Source organism: Palaemon carinicauda, chromosome 38, assembly GCF_036898095.1.
Source record: "Palaemon carinicauda isolate YSFRI2023 chromosome 38, ASM3689809v2, whole genome shotgun sequence".
NCBI lineage: Eukaryota > Metazoa > Arthropoda > Malacostraca > Decapoda > Palaemonidae > Palaemon > Palaemon carinicauda.
Window position 1 is genome coordinate 68,132,684 of NC_090762.1, and position 21,492 is coordinate 68,154,175.

The 21,492-nt window shown below is 45.2% G+C and overlaps 1 protein-coding gene across 1 annotated transcript in view; it reads left to right on the forward strand.

The window, feature by feature from the left end:
• mora (CHORD-like protein) overlaps positions 1-21,492 on the forward strand; it is a 177,889-nt gene that overhangs the window by 59,845 nt on the left and 96,552 nt on the right. The window contains exon 3 of the mRNA XM_068362337.1: positions 21,278-21,460. Coding sequence (XP_068218438.1) covers positions 21,278-21,460 — 183 coding nt within the window. The remainder of the gene's footprint in view (positions 1-21,277; positions 21,461-21,492) is intronic.

The following is a 21,492-nucleotide window of genomic DNA, read 5'->3' on the forward strand; positions in this document are numbered from 1 at the left end:
AGGCTGCGTATTGGCCATACACATGCAACGCACAATTATTTAATGAAGAGTGGGGAAGGGAGACAGGCCCCTCTTTGTAATACCTGTCAAGTGACAATGGATGTTAAACATATTTTAGTCGATTGTCCTGTTTTTAATCTTCAGAGGAGGACACATTAACTCCCGGACAAACCTTTAAGAGATATACTGGGGGAAAACTGTAATACCCTGAACATGAGAAAATTTATACAAAGTATTGGGTTATATTACGAGCTATAATTGATTTTATTAATTTATTTATTTATTTTACCCTTTTAATCCCTATTTATTTCACATCTAGATTTTATTGTATGAAAGTGTTATGATTTGTATTAAAGGTTAAAATGATACTAAATGGTGTGAGTGTACAGATATGATTGAATGATTTTCAATATTAATCTTACCCGATGATCATGTAGCTGTCAACTCTGTTGCCCGACAGAAATCTACGGTCGGGATACGCCAGCGATCGCTATACAGGTGGGGGTGTACACAACAGCGCCATCTGTGGTCAGGTACTCCAGTACTTCTTGTCAACACCACCTCAATTTTTCCTCTGTCGTGCCACCGGCTAGACCTACTTGGATACGCTGTTGATTCTGGAGTTATTGTTCACGATTTGGTGATGTATTTGCTCTAGAGTTTAGCCTTCGCTATTCAGGAAGCTTTAACATTAGCTTAGCAAGTTTTTGGAATTAATTTGATTTAATTTTGATGACGAAGAGAGTATGAACTCTCTTTCACTTTTAAATGGCCGACCCTTCCCTTAGACGGAAGTGTTGGTGTCGAAGAGAGTATAGACTCTCTTTCTTAATTTTGCTTAACAAAGTTATAGATTTATTTTATATCTCTCCGCCTTTTATAGGCCTCTTCGATTAACTTCCTTTTATTATAAACTTATAAAAATTAATTTTTATGTTTGTTTATATGCGACCTTTCCTAATAGTAGGCGGTCTTTTCTTGGAACCGAAGTTAATTAACATTGAGCCCGTCATATCGTTTTTACCTGTTAAGATTTTATGCTATTTTAATTTTAATGTTTTTGAAAGAATTTCTTTGATAGTCTCGTACTGTTTTCAAAGTTGAACTAACGTTTTGTTTTGTCTCCGCAGTTGTTGACGTTCAGAACGTTCAACTTGCGCTCTATCGTTACGATAGAGAGAGAGTATTCACGGTTTCACGTTGCAGTAAGAGTAAACCGATTCTAGCGTTTTGTTCATTCTTTCTTAGCTTAAATGGTTTTAATTCTAATAAAGGAACTTTTTATTTGGGAAATCTTTCAGTTTTTTTCCTTTAACAATAATATGTTTTAACGATATATATAATTGGGCTCATCTCTCAGGTTCTAAGTCAAGAGAGAGAGAGATAGAGACGGAGGGAGAGAGAGGAGGATAAACGTTTCGTTCAAGCGGGTAACGTTGTTATCGTTTTTGCTCTTCTCCCTAGTCTCTTTAGGGGAAGAAGGTAAACGTTTCTAGAGTTTTATTCTTGTTCCCAGGCTTTATGCGGTGAGAGATTTTAAACGTAGTTTATTTGATCTAGTGTTTAGTCTCTTTTCCAGCCACTGAATTCTTTATCTTTCATTACGTTTTTCTGTTACATTGTAATACTGTTTTCGCAATTACTAACTTTTAATGAAGGATAGAATTGCGTGTTTCAGGTACAAACCACTTAAAGTTTCGAGTTCAGTGAAATAAGTGCAAACAGAAAATCAAAAGTGATAAAGTGATAAGCGCAAAGTGTTACAGTGTTGCGTTCGAGGGTTCGTCTGTTCGTGCCAGTTGTTCGCCTAGTCTGGGACCTCTTACAAGCTCCCAAGCCCAGGGGAGAAGTAATGTCGAAGGACTTATGGGTTCATCAGGCCTTGATCGACGAACAGACGTTTCCCTCCGTGGTTTCGGGTGTATCCACTCACGTAGCCGACGTGATCACCCCACCCACACAAAGACGAGAGAGCCCATTTATTCCTCGTCTGCGGAAGAGGTTTCTCGCAGAAACCATGGACCAAATCTTGCAGCTTTTAAGTGCAAGTCGGTCCCTTCCGCGCAAGTCCAACTCCTAGGTGTAGCCACTGCCACTGGGTCAGTTCGGACTTGCTGCAGTACGACAACTGCACACCTCCCAGAGAGGCAAGGTGGTACCGCAACAGGCAGTAACTCCGTCTGTTGCCGCACCAGCTGTTTTAGACCCTCAGTCTCAACGGACAGTAGCTCCGTTTGTTGTTGTCTTTCATAGACCCTAGTGGTCCATGCTGCAGACTATACAGTCTCAGCTTGCTCCTTCATACAGGAGTATCATGCTGGAAGGTTGACAATGCAGCCTGTTAACCTACAACCCGCCGAGGTTGTGCGCTCAGCAGATACTGCGGCTGCCTGCTCCCACCCTCCACCTGTGAGAGCTCCACCTCCGATGCGCAGTCCACCCTGCCAGACGCATGTTCTTGCTGCGCCTCCTGCTTTCATGCGTGAGTTGCCGCATCGGGAGTTGCCGGGTTCCAGCACTATGAGGCAACCTCCTCTACCCATGAGGCAGGAGCCTCATGCTATGCGGCAACCTCCTCTACCCATGAGGCAGGAGCCTCATGCTATGCGGCATCCTCCTCAACCCATGAGGCAGGAGCCTCATGCTATGAGGAGCCTCATGCTATGCGGCATCCTCCTCAACCCATGAGGCAGGAGCCTCATGCTATGCGACATCCTCCTCAACCCATGAGGCAGGAGCCTCATGCTATGAGGAGCCTCATGCTATGCGGCATCCTCCTCAACCCATGAGGCAGGAGCCTCATGCTATGAGGAGCCTCATGCTATGCGACATCCTCCTCAACCCATGAGGCAGGAGCCTCATGCTATGCGGCATCCTCCTCAACCCATGAGGCAGGAGCCTCATGCTATGCGGCAACCTCCTCAACCCATGAGGCAGGAGCCTCATACTATGCGGCATCCTCCTCAACCCATGCGGCCTGAGCCTCATCCCTTGCAGCATGAGCCTCATCCCATGCAGCATGAGCCTCATACCATGCAGCATGAGCCTCATCCCATGCAGCATGAGCCTCATCCCATGCAGCATAAGCCGCATGCCATGCAACATGCTCTGCATACCTTACAGCATGCTCTACATACAGCATGCTCTGCATACCTTACAGCATGCTCTGCATACCTTACAGCAGGCTCTGCATACCTTACAGCATGCTCTGCATACAGCATGCTCTGCATTCCTTACAGCATGCTCTGCATACCTTACAGCATGCTCTGCATACTATGCTCTGCATACAGCATGCTCTGCATACCTTACAACATGCTCTGCATTCCTTACAGCATGCTCTGCATACAGCATGCTCTGCATACCTTACAGCATGCTCTGCATACCTTACCGCATGCTCCTCAGTCACACATCTTTGGTTGTTGGCAACTCACAAGACTGTCAAGCAGTTTCATAACGTTGCCTTCTGGTCTGCTGCTTTTGCACCAGTGAAACCCTCACTGAGAGAACTTAGCTTTTCTCGGATATGGTTCCTGTAGATGAGAAAGTGCTATTCTCCCTCCTTCTGATATTCCCTTGAGGACTCTGTCATTTGGAGAGGAGCCTTAAGCTGCTTAGCCTCCTATGGACTTTTATTTAAGCATAACATGCTTCCAGGGAGGGTAATGGTTCCGCTTCAGTCGCTAACCCCGTCTGTTGCCACACCTGCTCCCATAGACCTTGAGCTTTGTTGCAAGACATGCAGTCCAAGCTTAGTCCTTGTTAGAGGATTTTTTGTTTACGGAGTCAGTGTGTCACTGGGAAGACGTTCAACAACCAGCAGAGGGGACTTGTTGTGACGCAGTGCGGCACCTCAGCAACCCGATAAGGAGTTGTCTGTACTACCCAGACAGTCTAGACAGTTTCGGGTTGTCGCTGTACTTCCTCGCTTCCCCATGGTTGACAGTTCACTGACTGTGCAGCAGTACTATGATCTTGTGTCCGGCTCCGTCAGACGACTGGCTTTTAAGAGCTCCCACAAGTCGTCGCTGTCTGGAGAATCTCAGATGGACTATGGATCTGACCAAGGAACTGGGCCTCCTGGTCAATTTAGAGGAGTCCCAGCTCGTCCCATCCCAGACCTTTGTCTACCTGGGTATGGAGCTTCAGAGTCGAGCTTTTCGGGCTTTTCCGTCGGCCCCAAGAATCTACCAAGCCCTAGAATGCATCCAGAGCATGCTGAGAAGGAACCGATGCTCAGTCAGGTAGTGGATGAGTCTAACAGGGACACTTTCATAGCTGGCCCTGTTCATCGAGTTAGGGAGACTCCACCTCCGCCCCCTTCAGTATCATCTAGCTGCTCACTGGATAAAGGACATGACGCTAGAGACGGTCTCAGTTCCTGTTTCCGAAGAGAGGAGGTTTACTCTAACGTGGTGAAAGAACAGCTTTCTTCTCAAGGAAGGTCTACCTTTGGCTGTTCAGAAACCCGACCGCCGTCTCTTCTCGGACGCATCAGACACGGGCTGGGGTGCGACTTTGGACGGACAGGAATGCTCGGGAACATGGAATCAGGAGCAAAGGACACTTCACATCAATTGCAAGGAGCTGTTGGCGGTTCATCTGGCCTTGATAAACTTCAAGTCCCTCCAGTTTAACAAGGTGGTGGAGGTGGACTCTGACAACACCACAGCCTTGGCTTACATCTCCAAGCAGGGAGGGACTCATTCGTGGAAGTTGTTCTAGATCGCAAGGGACCTCCTCATCTAGTCAAAAGATCGAAAGCTCACGCTGGTAACGAGGTTCATTCAGGGCGATATGAATGTCATGGCAGATCGCCTCAGCCGGAAGGGTCAGGTCATCCCCACAGAGTGGACCCTTCACAAGAATGTTTACAGCAGACTTTGGGCCCTGTGGGGTCAGCCAACCATAGATCTGTTCGCTACCTCGATAACCTAGAGGCTCCCGTTGTATTGTTCTCCGATTCCAGACCCAGCAGCAGTTCACGTGGATGCTTTTCTGCTGGATTGGTCCCATCTCGACCTGTATGCATTCCCGCCGTTCAAGATTGTCAACAGGGTACTTCAGAAGTTCGCCTCTCGCAAAGGGACACGGCTGACGTTGGTTGCTCCCCTCTGGCCCGCGAGAGAATGGTTCATAGAGGTACTGCAATGGCTGGTCGACATTCCCAGGACTCTTCCTCTAGGAGTGGACCTTCTACGTCAACCTCACGTAAAGAAGGTACATCCAATCCTCCACGCTCTTCGTCTGACTGCCTTCAGACTATCGAAAGACTCTCAAGAGCTAGGGGCTTTTCGAAGGAGGCAGCCAGAGCGATTGCCAGTGCAAGGAGGACATCCACTCTCAGAGTCTATCAGTCTAAAGGGGAAGTCTTCCAAAGCTGGTACAAGGCCAATCCAGTTTCCTCAACCAGTACCACTGTAACCCAGATTGCTGTCTTCCTGTTACATCTAAGGAACGTAAGATCCCTTTCAGCTCCTACGATCAAGGGTTACAGAAGTATGTTGGCAGCGGTTTTCCGCCACAGAGGCTTGGATCTTTCCACCAACAAAGATCTACAGGACCTCCTTAGGTCTTTTGAGACCTCAAAGGAACGTCGGTTGTCCACTCCAGGCTGGAATCTAGACGTGGTCCTAAGGTTCCTTATGTCATCAAGATTTGAACCTCTCCAATCAGCCTCTTTTAAGGACCTCACATTAAAAACTCTTTTCCTCGTGTGCTTGGCAACAGCTAAAAGAGTAAGTGAGATCCACGCCTTCAGCAGGAACATAGTTTTCACATCTGAAACGGCTACATGTTCCTTGCAGCTCGGTTTTTTGCTAAAACGAGCTTCCTTCTCGTCCTTGGCCTAAGTCGTTCGAGATCCCAAGCCTGTCCAACTTGGTGGGGAACGAACTGGAGAGAGTACTTTGCCCAGTTAGAGCTCTTAGGTACTATCTAAAAAGGTCATAACCTTTACGAGGACAATCAGAAGCCTTATGGTGTGCTATCAAGAAGCCTTCTCTTTCAAGGTCTAAGAACTCAGTTTCTTACTAAATCAGGCTTCTGATTAGGGAAGCACATTCTCATCCGAAGGAAGAAGACCTTGCTTTGCTGAAGGTAAGGACACATGAAGTGAGAGCTGTGGCTACTTCAGTGGCCTTCAAACAGAACCGTTCTCTGCAGAGTGTTATGGATGCAACCTATTGGAGAAGCAAGTCAGTGTTCGCATCATTCTATCTCAAAGATGTCCAGTCTCTTTACGAGAACTGCTACACCCTGGGACCATTCGTAGCAACGAATGCAGTAGTAGGCGGGGGCTCAGCCACTACATTCCCATAATCCCATAACCTTTTTAACCTTTCTCTTGAATACTTTTTATGGGTTGTACGGTCGGCTAAGAAGCCTTCCACATCCTTGTTGATTTGGCGGGTGGTCAATTCTTTCTTGAGAAGCGCCGAGGTTAAAGGTTGTGATGAGGTCCTTTAGTATGGGTTGCAGCCCTTTATACTTCAGCACCTAAGAGTCGTTCAGCATCCTAAGAGGACCGCTACGCTCAGTAAGGAAGACGTACTTAATAAAGGCAGAGTAATGGTTCAAGTCGTCTTCCTTACCAGGTACTTATTTATTTTATGTTATTTTTGAATAACTAATAAAATGAAATTCGGGATACTTAGCTTCTTTGTTAACATGTATGCTGGTCTCCACCCACCACCCTGGGTGTGAATCAGCTACATGATCATCGGGTAAGATTAATATTGAAAAATGTTATTTTCATTAGTAAAATAAATTTTTGAATATACTTACCCGATGATCATGATTTAATTGGCCCACCCTTCCTCCCCATAGAGAACCAGTGGACCGAGGAAAAAATTGAGGTGGTGTTGACAAGAAGTACTGGAGTACCGGACCACAGATGGCGCTGTTGTGTACACCCCCACCTGTATAGCGATCGCTGGCGTATCCCGACCGTAGATTTCTGTCGGGCAACAGAGTTGACAGCTACATGATCATCGGGTAAGTATATTCAAAAATTTATTTTACTAATGAAAATAAAATTTTTCGTTATATAGCGCTGAATGGCCTTTGATGCCCCAGTGCTTGGCTTAATGCCTAAATCCTATATTCAATTCATTCCAAAGTGACTTGAGTCGGACTGGAATCAGGCCCTCGATCCCCCAAACATTCTGACCCCCATGGAACCAAAAGTTTGGACGAACCTCAAGGGATGGGTGTCAGTCGAGAATCTACAGAACAGCATAACCTTCTCATCCTTCCCCACCCCTCGGACTTGATGTTGTGCTTAGAACACATCAAAAGAAGAGAGGAGGGACCATAGTGCTGCACTACACGACCTCAGCCCTCTGGACAGAGTCCGAAAGTACCTCCACTTAAATCTCCTAAGAGATGAAGGCCAACTTTCCGGTCCTTCAGCAGCCTCATCAGTTCTTAACAGACCACTCAGTGATGTGGTGGATGACAACACCACACACCACATAAAAACTCACATCGGCAAGCAAGAAGGAACTTGCTTGTAGCCTCTTCCCATCTATTAGTATAAACACGTAAGATGGGCCACTATCAGGCCACTTCATTCCGGACTAGAAGAACGTGCTCGCCGACAATCTGTGCACTGCATCTCAGATAAGGTATACCGAATAGTCTTTGGATCGCCTTGTAGCCGACAAAGTCCCGACTTTATGGGGTCGTCCAACTAGGGAGGGATCAGTTGGCAACTCTCCTGCATCTCAGGCTGCCATTGCTCCCCAGCCCTAGACCCCAAGGCTCTCTGGCAACAACGGTGTGTACAACAATGACGTTTACGTCTCGTCCCTGTTTTATCTGGAGAAGGACACTCAAGAAGGCTAGAACATCGGTCAACCTCTCGAGGACTCTCCTAGCTCCGCTATGGCAGTATGCAGAACGGTTTCCAAACCTTTTGCAGCTCCTGATAGAGTCTCCAAGAGAACCCTCTCCTCATCACAGACAACCCACCTCGACACCTACCACAAGCTATATCTTTGCTATGACTGTATGCCTGGAGACTACCCAGTACCTCTTTTGCGAAAAGGTTGACTAGATATCTGAGGAATTCCTCAGCATCAGTCTACCAGGCAGTATAACGTCTTGTGTGGTTGGTGTCTTGTGAAAGTGTGTCTCTCCACTCGATACCTCTATTCCAGCAATAGCGGAATCCTCAAGTACTGTATATACAAGAGGAAAAGACCCCTATTCAGTTTTGACAGGTAAAGATGATCACTCAACTTTGATCCTTCTCCTTCACCTGAAACAAAGGGACATCCTCTCATCTATAGACCTTTCCTAATTCATACGGACTTACAACTTGCATTTCTCCAGTTGGAATTGAGACCTTCCTCTTGGAATATGGTTCAAATTCTCCGATCTCTAAAGAGACCTCCTTATGTTCTACTTCACCAGGCAACAAATTTTCTCCTGATTTAAGATGACAATGTTTTTACACACTCAGACAGCAACCATACGAGTCAAGGAGACATGCCCATTATTGAGAAGGGCGAAAGACAATGTTCAGTTTCGTCCCCGAGTATGTCGCTAGACACAGTCTCTAGAGGTGACGGTTCCTACACAAGTCTCCACCCGGTAATGGACAATCTAGATCATCCGTTACTGTACCCAGGGTAAGGTATGAGAACTTTACCTAAAGAAAATGGCAACAGCCCACCCGGGTCCCCTCTCTTGTCATCAGCACTGGGAAAGAGTAGAGGAGGATCACCGAAACATCATCTCGACATGACGACTCACAGTGTCAGGGGCATAGCTATACCCCTGGTCCTTTTTAGCAGATTACTCTGTGATGCAGGTTTTACAAGAAAGGATGTGAATGCTCTAGGTGACTTTCACAACCTTTCTCCTGCAAGACGTGACCCACAGGAACTCAATACGATCTCTATCAGTCCGGTGGTGGCTGCACAACAGCTGGTTGGATACCTCAAGCCTCATATTGGACAAGTAGCAGAAGATTGAGGGCACTGTTACCCGGTTTTAGTCTGCATGAATGAAAAGATTTGACTGGCTCTTATTCTTTTCTTCATCCTACCCTCTCGTAGGGAAAGCAGCATCCTGAGTTCTCTGCATGAGCTGACCTCAAACCATCGCAGGTAAACCATGCTTCCTTGTGTGCCTAGTATTGGGCTAATACTGTTGCTTCCCCATACCCTGGCGAGGTGATATTGGGAAAGTCTTGGTTACATCAGGTTTTTCCTACATAAACTCGGAATAACTTTACCTAGACAGTCACACTTCTGCATGTCTCAACACAGCTTGCGTAGGCTGCGAACTTGCGTAGCAAGGTTTTAGCGAGGGCAGGGACTCTTTATTTTTGAGTACTAACATACTCAGATAAGGAGCCCCCGGGCAAAGCCAAAAGCCAGATTGGCAGGGACGTCCGCCCTTCCTAATGGGTGAGTCGCCCCTAATAAATAGCGTGGTTTGTATTCCAGTTACGGAACAAATGACAAATTCGTAGATGATTTGTATTTTTCCTAACTATACAAACCTTAGCTATTTATACAAACTTGCCTGCTAACCCTATCCCCCTTTAAGTCCTACCTCCAAGCAAAGTGACTAAATCACAGGTGTGTGAACGGGAGCGGTAGCAAGATACCACCCCCTACCCATGCTAACTAGCGGTGTGGGTAGTTAACCCTCGCTAAATTTTAATGGCTCGTCATTTCAGCTCTGCCGAAAGTATAACCCCTAATAAATAGCTAAGGTTTGTAGTTAAGAAAAATACAAATTATCTATGAATTTGTCATATTTGTGAAGCCTTTGCTTCCAAACAGCACAATGTAACTTTTTTCTTTTTTTTTTTTACCCTGAAAAGGCATATGATAGTGCATGGAGATATGGTATACTTAGAACCATTCATGAATTGGGATAAAGAGAGCTACCACTATTTATTCAATCATTTCTTTCACAGATTTTTTCAAGTGCGAGTGGGGGAAACTATTAAAGATGAAATGTCAGTAAGGAGGAGTTCCCCAGGGTAGTTTGCCAAGTATAACCCTATTTGCGCTAGCCATTAATGGGATATCCTCAGTCATTCCCCAAAGATATTCTCTCAACACTATTTGTGGATCATCTCCTCATATCATTTGCTGGAGCTGGAATGGCAATGGTTGATAGAAAATTACAACTCTCAATTGACAAAATTATCCAGTGGGCCGATATGAATGGATTTAAGTTTTCTACAAGTAAAACTGTTATTGTCCATTTCTGTCGTATTCGGGGATTACATCCAGACCTGGATATATACATCAAAGGTCAATAGATCCCATATTATTATTATTATTACTAGCCAAGCTACAACCCCAGTTGGAAAAGCAAGATACTATAAGCCCAAGGGCTCCAATAGGGAAAAATAGCCCAGTGAGGAAAGGAAATAAGGAAATAAATAAATGATGAGAACAAGTTAACAATAAATCATTCTAAAACAGTAACGTCAAAACAGATATGTCCTATGTAAACTATTAACGTCAAAAGCAGATATGTCCTATATAAACTATTAACAACGTCAAAAACAGGTATGTCATATATAAACTGTAAAAAGACTCATGTCAGCCTGGTCAACATAAAAACATTTGCTCCAACTTTAAACTTTTGAAGTTCTACTGATTCAACTACCCGATTTGGAAGATCATTCCACAACTTGTAAGTGAAGCTAGATTTCTAGGGTTGATATTTGATTGTAGGCTTAAATGGGTTCCTCACTTGAAAGCCTTGAAAGTTAAATGTCTTAAGGCTCTGAATCTTTTAAAAGTTTTGTCCCATACATCGTGGGGCAGACTGTAAAAACTTAAAATTATTCAAGCCTTTGATTTTTTCCAAAATTGGTAATGGGTGTGAGATATACTCCTCAGCCACCCCAAGCCAATTAAAAGTTTTAGATTCTATATACCACACTGGTATCAGATTGTCCACAGGAGCCTTTAGAACTTTGCCTATCCCAAGTCTCCTTGTTGATGCTTGAGAATTGCCTTTAGACCTCTACTGGATGTCTTCTATTGTTTGGTATTGGTTCAGGTTGCAAAGACTCCCAATTCTTTAGCTTGGCAAGACTTCAAACCTTGTAAGGCATTAAAGATATTTTGAGTTGCACACAAAATCTCCTCAACCTTAATGTTTCTGGTAAAAAATTATTAGACAGTCTAGATATAGGTTGAAATAAAGTGCTCCCATGTAGGATATCATCAACCCCTCCTTGGAAATTATATATCTTTTTGTAAATATTTTATTGGTATAAAAAAGAACATGACTGACTTACAGGCCAGGTTGCTTTTTATGGAACAAGTTGAAGAATGCAGGGAATCAGCTTTTATATATATTGATGGCTCCAAATCGGATGCTGGCGTTGAATTCGGAGTATATAGTAGTGCTTTTAATTGTAGGGGTGCACTCCCTCTAGGATCCTCTATTTTTACTGCTGGCAGATGCTGGTGTTGAATTTAGAGTGCTTTTAATTGTAGAGGTGGTGCACTTCCTCTAGGTCCTCTATTTTTACTGCTGAACTATATGGCATACTAAACGCTATTGAGAAAATAGCGTTGAAAGACTAGGGCAATTTTACTATTATTAGTGATGCAAAAAGTGTCCTACAAGCTTTAGAAGTTTTTAATTCAATAATCCTTTAGTTTTGAAGATTTTAGAGTGGCTTTTAATTATTGGTATGAAAGGTATAACAGTTAGATTTTGCTGGGTTCTGGCAAACGTAGGTGTGTCTGGAAATAGGAAGGCAGATTCACTGGCAAAGAATGCTGCCATCCAATTGCTACCAAGGAGATGTCCCATTCTCTGTAATGATTTCTTGCCTTCAATTAAGAATTATATTTATAATAATTGGCAACAGTATTTGGATAGTTTAGTTGAAAATAAGATGAGAGAAATAAGTAATGTTATATCCCCTTGGAGGTATAATGGGATGCCCCAAAAGTGGGAGACTATCTTTGTCATCTCTGCATTGGTCACACTCGGATGACACATGAATTTCTGCTTTCTGGCCAACATCAACCATATTGCGACGACTATTTGATACCCTTGACAGTGAAGCATTTGTTGACTGAATGCTCCACTTGTAGCGCAGAAATATATAGATGTATGTTTGAGACTCGAGGCGAGGATGGCAGGTTCATCCTTGCCCAGATTCTTGGATACTATGTAGATGATCTCCATATCCTTTGCTGCATCTAGAATGCTGATGGTTGAGAGAAAACTACAACTCTTAATTGACAAAATTATGGTGGGCTGATATGAATGGATTTAAGTTTTCGATAATCAAAACTGTTGTCTATTTCTGTTGTATTCAGGGAGTACATCCACACCCGGATACATACATCAAAGGTCAACGGATCCCATGTGTAAGTGCTGCTAGATTTTTAGGATTGATATTTGATTGCAGACTGATATGGGTTTCTCACTTGAAGGCATTAAAAGTTGAATGTCTTGAGGATCAGAATGTTGTATTGTCCCGTACATCATGGGGGGCAGACCGCAAAACTATTGTAAAATTATACGATGCCTTAATTTTTTCACAAATTATTTATAGGTGTGAAATATACTCCTCAACCACCCCAAACTGATTGAAGGTATTAAGATTCAATACACCATGCTGGTATTAGATTGTCCACTGGAGTGTTTAGAACATTACCTATCCCAAATCTTGTTGACGCTGGAGAGTTGCCTTTAGACCTTTACAGAAAGTCTTCTATTGTTTGGTATTGGTTTAGGTTGCAAAGACTTCCTTATTCTTTAGCCTTGTATGAAAAAGGACGTACTGAATTAGAAGCCAGGTCTCTTTTTATGGAACATGAACATAGGGAATTGACTTTTATACTGTATATACTGATGGCTCCAAATCTGGTGCTGGCATTGGATTTGGAGTATGTAATAGATCTTTTGATTAATTTTAAAGGTGCACTTCCCCTTGTATCTTCCATATTTACTGCCAAACTTTATGGCCTGATAACCGGTATTGAGAAAATAGAATTAAAAGACGAAGGCAATTTTACCATTTTTAGTGATGCAAAAATTGTCCTACAAGCTCTAGAAGTTTTTAATTCTATGAACCCTTAAGTTTTAAAGGTTTTTCGAGTGGCTTTTCATTGTTGGTCTGAAAGGTATAACAGTTTTGCTGGGTTCTGAATCACGTAAGTGTGTCTGGAAATTAGGAGGCAGATTCAGTGGCAAAGAATGCTGCAGCTGAGTTGCAACCAAGAAGGTATCCCATTCCCTGTAATAAGATTTTAACTACTATTAACATTTTTATTTGTAAATTGGCAACAGCATTGGGATAGTAAGAATAAGGTGAGAGAAATAACGAATGTTAAATCCCCTTGGAAGTACAGTATAACGTGATCCCCTGAAAGTGGGAGACTACTCTTTGTCGTCTTCGAATGGGTCACACTTGGATGACACATGAGTTTCTGCTAACTGGCCGACACCAATCATATTGCAACAACTGTTTGATACCCCTGACAGTGAGGCTTTTGTTGACTGAATGCCCCACTTATAGCACGGAAAGAAATAAATATCTGTTTGAGGCTTGAGGTGAGGATGGCAGGTTCATCCTTGCCAAGGTTCTTGAACATATGTCATACAATGCTAGTGGCATTTATAGATTTATTTCAGGAGCAGGTCTTCTGAAAGCTATACAACTTTTATAATGACGTTTAGTTTTATGGTTTTGATCGAATATTCTTTTATTCTTTATTCATAATAAACGATATTGGCGTCGACGACCTCCGATGTTAGGATGCCAGAAAACTTCTAATCAATCAATTGTTCCTTGTGTATCTTAATATATGCATGTATATTGTTACCATCCCTGATCTCCCAGCGAGGTGGGAGTCGGGTAACCTCCAGTAAGAAAAGCATAACTTCACTTGAAGTCTTAACCTTGATTGGTCACACTGCTTTGTTGTCACACCTTCACACTATTGCTCAGGCTGTTATCTCTCAATGAGAGTTAGCATGGTGAAAGGGTGTGCTTTTCCATAGTTTGTGAGAAACATAGGAGTCACACCCCAGGTCAGTGACCAGCTAGGTGGTCTTGGACTTCAACCTACCTAAATGTGAGTCTCCATAGTGAAGAGCTGAAAGGTTTGTATTTGGTGCTGCAACAAATGACAGATTTGTAGATAACTGTAATTTGTATTTGTTCCTACACTAAATACAAACCCTCATTCTTTACTATAGGAGATATTCTAGCGCGAGCTGGAAAATATGGCAGAAAAACCTTAACAAGGTCGTTAACGACCGGGCCGGTAGTTATCCACCTGTTAGGGGTGGGGGACTGCCGGCCGGTAGCTACTGAATACCTTCAATCGAATTCTAGCCGTCGCAGTGGTAACACCGCTGCTCCTGCTTTTGTTTGACTGGCAGACTAGCCTTTCTTTAGTGTGTTTTTTTATTAACTTTTTCTTTTTCTTTCTTTATTAGATATGATGTCCTTTTATATGAGGAAGTGTCCCGGGATTCCCCCGAAATCTTGTGGCACATTCATGTCACCACCGGAGGTGGATCTTCATTCACTATGCCCTTCGTGTAGAGGTCATGTGTGTTCTGAAGGCTCCCCCTGTCAAGTATGTAGAGAATGGTTGCCAACGCAGTGGGATAAGTTCATGAAGAGGAAGAAGGAGTAATCCAAGAAAGATTCATTACCTCCAGGTTCGCCGTCGAAAGGCAAGGAGTCTCGGGCCTCTTCTTCGGCCTCTCGATCTCTTCCTTCAGACTCTTCCTTGCCTCCTTCCTCCTGGGTAAAGTCAAGGAAGAGCGGCACCATTGACTTAACTCCCATTCCCCCGGGTCAGGCGGACCAAGTTGCCCCTCCCAGTGGGACAGTTTCTTCCATCATCAGAAATAATTCTATTACCGCTTCTATTCCAGATAACGTACGAGAGGTATGGCCTGCCCTTGGACTTCCTGGTTCTCCTTCGGTGGAAGTGTGGAACCAGTTCCTCGCGGGCACAGTTTTAGCCCAGGTCCCTTCTGTTTTGGAACCTTCGGGAGTTCCGGACCTCGCTGACTTCCCGTCAGCCCAATCGGCGGCCGCTGAAGTGTCACCAGATATAAGAACTTCAGCTCCCGCGGAACGTACTTCGCTCCGTGTTTGCGCTTCGACGAAACAACGTCGCAAGCGCGATCATCGCGATACCTCCCCCTTCTCCTCCTCCTCCTCCTCAGTGTCTTCGTCATCCTCAGAGGATAGGAGGGAGAGAGAGAAGAGGAAAAGGAGAGCTCGCTCTCCTTCGGCCAGACGTTCTCGTCGGAGAGAGAGGCGAAATAGGAAGAGACGTCATCGTTCTAGCTGTTCCTCGCCTTCTGTCTCTTCACGAAATGTCTCGCCGAGAAGCGATAAGCGCTCTCGTCATAAATATAAGAAAAGTACATCCTCGTGTCATCGTTCTGCTTCGCGATCGTCTTCCTCTCGCGAGGAATCATCTAGTCGCTATAAGAAGAAGAGCTCTACGATACATTTGCGCTCTTCGTCACGAGAGATTTCTCGTAAGCGCAATAAGCGCTTCCGTTGGGGCGATGTTAAATCTAAGGAAAGAGAGCACAATGAGCGCGATTCCTCCCCTTCACATTTTATCTAGGGAAGGGAGAAAGAACACTTCTTCTCGCCGTCGCTTTATATCAACAGAGAGAGAGCGCTCCCATCCTTCAACCTCCCGACCACGCAAAACTCCGGACTTACCTGCGTGGGGTCATTCACCTCGCTCTCGGGGGTCAGACAGAACAGCTCCCGTTCTCGTACTTTCTAACAAGTTCTGGAATATGAGCTTCACAAGAACTTCAGAAGAAGACGCAGGGGTTCAACCCTTCTTCTCTTCAGCTGAAAATGTAGGAGAAAGACCAGACTACCGATCATTGCAACCTCTTATTGAGACAGTACCGTTAATTCGGTTGCCTTCGCCTAAACCACCAACCTCCAGGCAAGATCAGGTGCGCGCGACGCCATTGGCTAGCGCCCAGCCTCCCCTGGGAATATCGGCAATGGAGTATGCTACTTTGCCCTTAGCTTCAGACACTCGGGCTTCTATCCCCCCCCCCTCGCGAGGAATTAGCGCGACCAGAAGATTCCTCGGAAGAACAACCATCAAAAGATTTAGAGTCCGCCTATCTGAGGGCTCTAAGAACAATGTGTAATATCTCAGGCCTTGGAGATTTACATTTGTCACCTCGACATACCGACGCTCCAGCCTTAGACAGACTATGTCGTCCTCCACCAAACCCTAAGACCAAAATCGAACTTCCCTGGTTATTCACACTGCAGGCCGTCTGAGGAAGGTCTCGCAGGCCGTCTCGGGGGAAATGGGTTCCTTGAAGTCTCTAGGATCCCATAAACTTCTGCATTTTCCTTTTTCGAGGCAAAGGCGTTTTTACAAAGTCAGAGACTCCAACCCTTCTCCTCTGACACTGGATCCCCTCACAGCAAGGCTCACACCTGGCTTCTCTGCAGAGAGACTCTCTTCTCTCCCAGTCTCTTTCACCGCCACAGAAGCCTCAGCAATGGAATCTACGTCAATGTCCCTTCTGGAGGCATTATCATGGTTTGACACTTTGTCAGGTACAGTCGGCTACCTAGCTAGTCACGAAGACCTTTCAAACCAAAGCTCCATGCAGTTCCTACAGGAAGTCCTGGCAACCGGGGCCAAAACAATGGTCAACCTAACTGCTACGGCTGCAACGATGTGGGGCAACTGGATTCTCAAAAGCAGGGAATCAGTAGTCTCCAGACTTCATAGGAGCATCGGGAAGACTGAAAAGTCTAATTTGAGGAACTCAGATCTTCTGCAACCTCTCCTCTTTTCTAAGCAGGCAGTCTCCTCTGCCCTGGATACTTGGAGTAAAGAAACGCAGGACACCGCGATGCAAAAGGCTGCTTCCTTTCGCCCAATGCAACACCAGCCAACTCCACAACCCAAAGCAACAATCGCAACTCCACTGCTAGCCAAGACCATCAGCCGCCCCTCTTTTACACCCAAACCTATGGGCAGAGGAACGTCGGCTCCTACTAAGGCTAAAGGCAGAGGGAGGAACCCTAGACAGAAATAGGGTCACGGCTCCCCCCCTCACAGTGCGTAGGGGGGTGCCTGCAGGGGAGCTGGAGGAGGTGGAAGGCTATGGGGGCCATGCAATGGACCATCAAGGTGCTTCGTTGGGGTTACTGCATCCCCTTCATAGACTCTCCTCCACCTCTAACTCCTCCCCCGATCTCGTCCTCCCAGATCCCTTGGGATCTCGGGAAACAGCAAGCCCTAGCTCAGGAAATCCAGAGCATGCTTCTAAAAGACGCCATTCAAGATGTCTCCAACGCTTCCCCTGGGTTTTTCAGTTGCCTCTTTCTGGTAGAGAAAGCCTCGGGAGGTTGGAGACCAGTAATCGATCTTTCGACCCTGAACCAGTTTGTAAAGTAAATTCCATTCAAAATGGAGACAGCTGCCTCCGTGATCCAAGCGGTGCGTCCTGGAGACTTTATGGCATCTGTAGACTTGAAAGATGCATATTTCCAAGTGCAGATCTATCGCACATCTCGGAAATTCCTGCGCTTTCTGGTTCAGGGTCGAATCTTCGAGTTCAAGGTCCTGTGCTTCGGCCTCTCGACCGCCCCACAGGTCTTTACGAAGATTTTCGAACTCGTATCTTCGTGGGCTCACAAGCACGGAATTCGTCTGCTAAGATACCTGGATGATTGGCTACTCCTAGCCTCGTCCAGGGAGCTAGCTCTGGATCACCTGAGAAGACTTCTGAGCTTTTGCAAGGACCTAGGGATCCTTGTAAACGCAGAGAAATCTTGCTTGACTTCGACCCAAGTCTTAAACTATCTGGGTATATCCATCAACACCCAGGTAGGGAGAGTGTTTCCGTCGGAAGACAGGCTTCGGAGACTGGATCAGTCCATCGCCCATCTACTGTCTCCACTTCCGCCTTTAGCCAAGTCATAGCAGTGTCTTCTGGGCCATCTTTCCTCCCTGGAAAAACTAGTTCCAGGCGGAAGGTCAAGAATGAGAAGTCTCCAATGGCATCTGGAGACTCATTGGTCTCAAAACACAGATTCCCCATTCTTGGCAGTGGAGGTTCCAAATCTGGTGTTACAAGATCTTCATTGGTGGTCGACCAGAGAGAATACCCAAAAGGGCATTCCCCTCCAAAGTCCCAGTCCGAAGTTAAAACACTTTTCGGACGCGTTGCTACAGGGATGGGGTTCCCACCTAGGCCCGAAATTAGCATCAGGAGTTTGGTCTCCGGTAGAGAAGTCTCTCCACATAAATCATCTGGAATTATTAGCAGCCTGGAAAGGCCTAAGATTCTTTGCAGAAGATCTACAAGGACGAGAGGTGGTTCTGATGAGCAACAACTCCACAGCCGTCTCATACATCAACAAGCAAGGGGGTACTCTGGCAAGAAACCTCTGTCTGCTAGCAGTCCAGATTTGCCAGTGGGCAGAAAGTCACAGCATTGCTCTCACAGCCAGGTTAATTTTGGGCCAGAGAAACATCGCGGCAGATCAACTGAGCAGGCATCACCAAGTGCTGAGTGGCGAATGGTCTTTTGATCCTCGAGTAGCGAAGACAGTAATAGCTTTGTGGGGTTTCCCCACAATAGACCTGTTCGCCACCTCTCTGAATGCGAAACTTCCCTGCTACGGATCCCCAGTTCCAGACCATCAGGCAGCGATCCAGGACGCCCTTCAACACTTCTGGGACAACCTGGACGCATATGCCTTTCCACCCTTTTTCCTGCTCAGAAGGGTGATCAACAAACTCAGGACCTCCCGGAACTGCAAACTAATGCTAATAGCTCCGGCGTGGCCAAGCAGAGAGTGGTACGCAGACCTTTCCCTGCTGGTTCAAGTGCCGAGGTTTCTACCTCCAGAACCCCGTCTGTTGACGCAGCCACACAGTGATATCCCCCATGGGAGAATCCACTTCCTGAAGCTTCACACCTGGAGGCTGTCCAGTTTCTCCTCAGAAGCAGAGGCTGTCCAGTTTCTCCTCAGAAGCAGAGGCTTTTCAGGGAAGGTGGCTGAACACATGTCCAGGCACCTGCGCCAATCTTCCACAAACCTCTACCAAGCAAAATGGAGTGTTTGCAGCTTGGTGTAGAGGGCGAGACGTGTCTCCACTCAATCCCTCTCTTCCATTAGTGGCAGACTTCCTGGTGTACCTCAGGGAGGGGAAACTCCTATCAGTCTCGGCAATTAAGGGCTATCGTTCAGCCTTAAGCCTCATCTGTAGACTGAGAGGAGTTGACCTTTCTAAATCAGAAGATATCACCTTGATTCGAGGTTTTGAGAGATCTTGCCACCCAGTGGAGATTAGACCTCCACCTTGGGACGTGTCCCTGGTCTTACCTTCTTTGAAGGGACCTCCCTATGAGCCCTTAAATAGGGCCTCTGACTACTTCCTAACCCTTAAGACCGTCTTCCTAGTAGCTCTGGCCTCGGCAAAAAGGGTTGGTGAACTTCATGGTCTATCCTACGAAGTCAGCCATTCTAGAGGATGGGGGGAAGTCTTGCTCAACTTCGTGCCAGGTTTTTGGCCAAAACTCAGAATCCTTCATCAGGCGATGAGAGGTTTAGAGAATTTCAATTTTCCAGCCTCAATTAGGTATCACAGGATACTGACCAATTGCAACTGTGCCCAGTCAGGGCGCTAAGGAAATACCTGAAGCGCACCAGACCTTTCAGACCTCGCCTCCATCATCTCTTCCTCAGTACCAATAAGGTAAAGAAGAGAATCTCTCGCAACACCATCTCTTTCTGGCTCAAGAAAGTTATTGCGAGAGCCATTCACGGAGACCCAGAGGCAGCTCAACCCAAAGCCCATCAAGTTAGGGGAGTGGCTGCCTCACTGGTGTTTAAGAAGAATTTTTCAGTCTCCCAAGTCTTAAGAGCTGGAGTCTGGAAGCGCCAATCTACATCCACCTCTCACTATTTAACCAATGTGACACATAGGTCTCTAAACACCTTTTCTATACGGCCTATTGTGGCAGGGCAACAGGTGCTGTAACTACATTTGCACCATTTCAGGGGACAGTAGCCATTGGTCGAGGATTCTGCGTTACACTAGGTTTTAGAAGAACATCCATCTATCTTCTGCTCCTTTCTTCTTCCTCCCATCTGGGTATCCTAGTCTGTAACCAGTTTCAGCTGGACTTGCCAATGAAAATAAGGTATGAAACTCATCTGACTCCTCTCACAGGGTATAAGTTATACTCGTAGTCACGAGGATTCCCCTTTTCAAGGTCAGGGGAATCCTATGTATGAAAGGGTCCAAGTCATTGTTCCCGACCCTCTTCATACTGAAACATTTGTTTCCACATAATTACAAACCTTCAGTCGTGCTAAGATTTTGGGAATCTACAGAGAAAAGTTAATGGGAGATTTGTTCATCAATAGAGTCTAGTCTGAGGGCTATCTTCCCTAGGAATAGGGAACCCTTCGTCCACCCTGACCTCAAGACTAAGTCTCCTATTGTAAAGAATGAGGGTTTGTATTTAGTGTAGGAACAAATGACAAACTTATAACAGAGTTTGTATTTTTCCTAACATACAAACCCGAATTCTTTACTCAAATCTTCCCTCTGTCACCTCCCCCTAAGATAGTCCTAGCTAGAATCCGATTGAAGGTATTCAGTAGCTACCGGCCGGCAGTCCCCCACCCCTAACAGGTGGATAACTACCAGCCCGGTCGTTAACGACCTTGTTAAGGTTTTTCTGCCGTATTTTCCAGCTTGCGCTAGAATATCTCCTATAGTAAAGAATTCTGGTTTGTATCTTAGGAAAAATACAAACTCTGTTATAAGTTTGTCATTTTTCCTAACCATACAAACCTGAAGCTCTTCACACATACTGGCCTGCTGTCACCTACCTCCAGAAAGTCCTGCCTGCAATTGTATAGTGGTTTGTGTAGGCTACTGTGTGTGTGAGCGGGGTGGTTGGTCTACCCCCTGCTAACTAGCGAAGGGTGGTAGCACTTCGCTGAAAGTGTTATGGCTAGTTTCAGCAGTCGACAAAATGTATCTCCATAGTAAAGATCTTCAAGTTTGTATGGTTATGAAAAATACAAATTATTTCTAGATTTGTCATTTTGGCTAATATTCAGTGTTTGCCGAAATAATATCCACTGTAAAGAACTCCAAGTTTGTAGGTTTGTAGAGTTGAGAAAAAAAAAATTACTTCCAGATTTAATTTAAGAAAATTCAAAATTGTATATGTTTTCATTTTGTCTATTTTTACTAGGAAACTTCATTGTTCATTACAGGGTTGTGCAAAAGGGCCTCATAATCCCATCAAACCTGCTGAACCAGAGAAACCAAAAGTTGATCCTTCAACTCGAGATGAAATAATTACAGTAGAGGCCAAGAAGCTCTCAGTATTTCCTAGACCATCTTTTGACACCCCCATGAAGAGGCTTCCTGTTACTGTTGCTCAGTCATTAAAACAGGTAAATACAGTATAGTTTTCCTGAGTTGTGGA